We start from the raw sequence: 3,436 nt of genomic DNA, 5'->3' as shown, positions 1-3,436 counted from the left end.
CGGCCCGGCCGCCAAGCCCGAGCAGACCAAGCTCGCCGCGGTACCCGGTACCGGACCTTCGATCATCGCGACGCCCGACGACGCTATGGATACCGCGGCCAGTCCTCCGCCTCCCAAGAAACTGAAGACTTCCGCTTCCGAACCAAAGGTAACCACCGTTCCGAACGCTTTCCCTTCTTTCCTCCTTCTCTCCCCTCCCTTCCTCCTTTCTTTCTTTCTTTCTTTCTTTCTTTCTTTTCGTTCCAGCGTTTACCCAGCTTTCCACGCGCGCGCGCGAGATCTGTCAGGAATAGAGGAAGGACGAGCGCGCGATCGGCAAAATTCCGTCCATCAGCGATGACGACGAGGAGGAGGAGGAGGAGGAGGAGGAGAAGGTGGTGGTGGTGGTGGTGGTGATAGAGGAGGTGGAGGTAGAGGAGGTGGAGGAGGTGGAGGAGGACGAGGTCATCGGGCCGTTGGCGCGGTCGGCAGCGGGTGTCGCGCGGGCGAGTCGAAGCCTCGGCTCGATGACTACGGGCTGTGTTCGCTTGGGGAACGGAAGCGGCTGTGGGGGTACGCGAAGGGGCTGAAATCAATACTCTGCGGTCTCCGCCCCCGAGAGTACGCGAACGAATACATGGAGAGACAAACACGAGTGTCGGGACGAAACAAGTTCGAGTTGCTCTTTCCTCTCTCTGGCCGACCGCGTACCTCTTTCTCCGCTTTTCCGCCCCGTTCTTTCTTCGTCGTCTCGACGTATCAACGTCGTGTTGTAATCCTTCGCTAATCTAACTACGGATAAAAGCCTCTGTGGCGAGGAAGCATTCCGTTTTATCAACCTTTCCCCAGCCCGTGAAACAGTCGATCACCGTTCCGAACCGAGGCAAGCTCCGATCTAGTCTATTTCGTTCGGTGAAAAGTCGAGCGCCGAAACTCGTTCTAGCCCGCTGACAGATGGCGCGTAAGCTCTGTGCGTAAATCAATATCACGGTACATATATGCATCATTCGATCAGCGAGAACGTGTTTCTCTTGGTGTGAGGCTAGGTGTCTACTAGTCCGCGCGAACCAAGACCGAGTTTCCTCGTAGACGAGCAATGGGATCGTATTTCCGCGTTAAGCGCAAACAGCGCTACGGAATGCTATTAGGGAGAAGAAAAGCTCGGTGCCGTGGCAACGGTAATTGCCGTTGCACGAGCAGCTAACGATAATCGTTCTTCCGCTCGTATCCACGAGCGCGCACCTTCGTCTTCTTCCCCTCGTTTCCCGGCGAAGATCTCTCTCGAATTCTTCGAACGCCTCTCAGCTATTCACCTCGATCGGTAATTTAAACGGCTTTCCTCTCTTCTTCCAGCTGCACGGTGGCGATAGGTAAACGTTTTTGGGGGTAATCTGCGAAGCGAAGCAACGCGTAAGCCGATTAGCGGTTCGAGCACGGAAACGATACACCACGGAGTTCTGCCGTTCTGATCGGTCAGAGGGTGGGGGTTGGGCCGATAAAAAGGAGGAGTAGGGAGGTGTGTCGTGCGATCGGATGAATAGGAGCGGTTAGACGTAGAGACAGAGGGACGTGGAGATTTTTCGCACACGAATCGATACGGTTGGACTTAGCCGGGCATCGGCACGGATCGATCGGTCGAGAAAGATGGTGTGGTGGATCGCATAAATCATCGTTATCGCGATGGAAATTATGCGGCGCGAAATACGTCGCGTGACAAGGCGACTCGATGGAGGTAGGTAGAGATCGTAGGGCTATTAGCGGAGCATAGACGGACACGTGCCGCGGCGGTTACGTAGCCGCACGTGTACTCCAACCGTGTCCATGTACAGGAGAAAGAAAACGACGAGGATTTCTTCGTACGGGAATTCGCTCGGTCCTCTTGATCTTGGCTCCCCTCGAAGCAAAACCCCCTTCTCCCCTTCTCTCTTTTTCTTCTTTGTTGCCATCTGCCAATTGAAGAAGAAGGGGAAGGTTTTTCGAGAAGATGAGAAACGTTCGCGAATGCGTTAATCGCGGAATCGATCGGTTACGACAGAAAGAGGGAGGGGAGGGGGTTTCGATTGCGCGTTCTATCGAAGCGGGAATCTCGCGCGTGATCCTCGTACGCGAGTGTTGTACAAGGAAACGTGTTATCGTTGCAGGACATGTCCGACGTGTGCGTCGGTACCAGCGTGGGGACCATCACCGAGCCAGAATGTTTGGGACCATGCGAGCCCGGGACGTCGGTGACTCTAGAGGGCATCGTTTGGCACGAAACCGAAGGAGGTGACCGTCGTCGAGCGAGTTTTTCGTTTCCAGCAGTATCGGAACGCGATGTTAATCGGTTGCGCGTTCCAGGTGTGCTGGTGGTGAACGTGACATGGCGGGGAAAGACGTACGTGGGCACGTTGTTGGACTGTACCCGTCACGACTGGGCTCCACCGAGGTTCTGCGACTCACCGACCAGTGATCTCGACGCACGGACACCGAAGGGACGCGGCAAGCGCGGAAGGGCCGCGGCGAATGCGACGCCAGGCAACGACCTGAGCAACTTCACCGAGACGAGAAGTTCGGTGCACAGCAAATTGCGAAACGGCGGCGCGAAGGGACGCCGCGGAGCCCAAAGCTCGCCCGCTGCGAGTCCGAGTCCGGCGGCGTTCGTGCCGCCACGGCCGGATCCAGCGGCGAAGCGGAAATCCCGGGGCCCCGACCCCCCCCCCCAGCCAGTCCGGTGTTGCTCGAGTGTCCGGAACCGAACTGCAACAAAAAGTACAAACACATCAACGGACTAAAGTACCATCAAAGTCACGCACACGGCTCGGCCGACGATGACGATACCAAGGAGGGCATCACCAGCATGTCTGAGAACGACGAGAGCAACATCGAGGCTCCCAGTCCAGCGACGCCGGTCAAGTCACCGGCGGACAAGCCCGAAGGAACGCCTCTCAGGCCTGCCAGCCCTCAGGCGACCGGTCTGCCACCGGAAACGCCACCACCTCCGTCGCGAGTCGCTTCCCCGAGCATAGAGCCAGCCGCGCCTGTCCTCGCCTCGGACAAAAGCATCGTCAAGCCGGGCGTCCTCAGATTCGGACAGGACGATTTACCCGCCCCACCCTCGACGATACCCACCTCTACGAGGCAACAGTCCGCACAGCAGCAGCAGCAACAACAACAACAACAACAACAACAGCAGCAGCAGCAGCAGCAACAACAATCGAACCAATTGGGTAGCTCAAACTCACCGCAAAGCCCGAGTCCTCGAGCGACGCAATCGCCGAGGTCCGTGCCGTCGCCGCATCCGAGTGCGAATATCTCGGCGCAGTTGAATATTCCTCAACCGCCTCAACCGTCCCAGATCGCACAGCACCCGCAACAAAATCCCCTTCTGCAACAGAGTCAACAAACGCTGCAATCGGGCCAGCAAGCGCCACCGCCGCAGCAGCAGCAGCTTCAGTCCTCCATGCAACAGTTGCCACCA

At 57.5% G+C, this 3,436-nt stretch overlaps 1 protein-coding gene across 1 annotated transcript in view; it reads left to right on the top strand.

Moving 5' to 3' along the window:
• The window catches only part of LOC108574127 (zinc finger protein 608-like), an 11,252-nt gene that overhangs the window by 3,319 nt on the left and 4,497 nt on the right, over positions 1–3,436 (top strand). The window contains 4 exon segments of the mRNA XM_017936647.1: positions 7–148; positions 2,121–2,244; positions 2,317–2,664; positions 2,667–3,436. The exon segment at positions 2,667–3,436 is cut by the window's right edge and continues 6 nt beyond it. Of these exon segments, the coding sequence (XP_017792136.1) occupies positions 7–148; positions 2,121–2,244; positions 2,317–2,664; positions 2,667–3,436 (1,384 nt within the window).

The sequence above is a fragment of the Habropoda laboriosa genome, unplaced genomic scaffold (genome assembly GCF_001263275.1).
Source record: "Habropoda laboriosa isolate 0110345459 unplaced genomic scaffold, ASM126327v1 scaffold222, whole genome shotgun sequence".
Taxonomy (NCBI): domain Eukaryota; kingdom Metazoa; phylum Arthropoda; class Insecta; order Hymenoptera; family Apidae; genus Habropoda; species Habropoda laboriosa.
The sequence above is the reverse complement of the archived record's forward strand: the minus strand, read 5'-3'. Positions and strand labels throughout refer to the sequence as shown.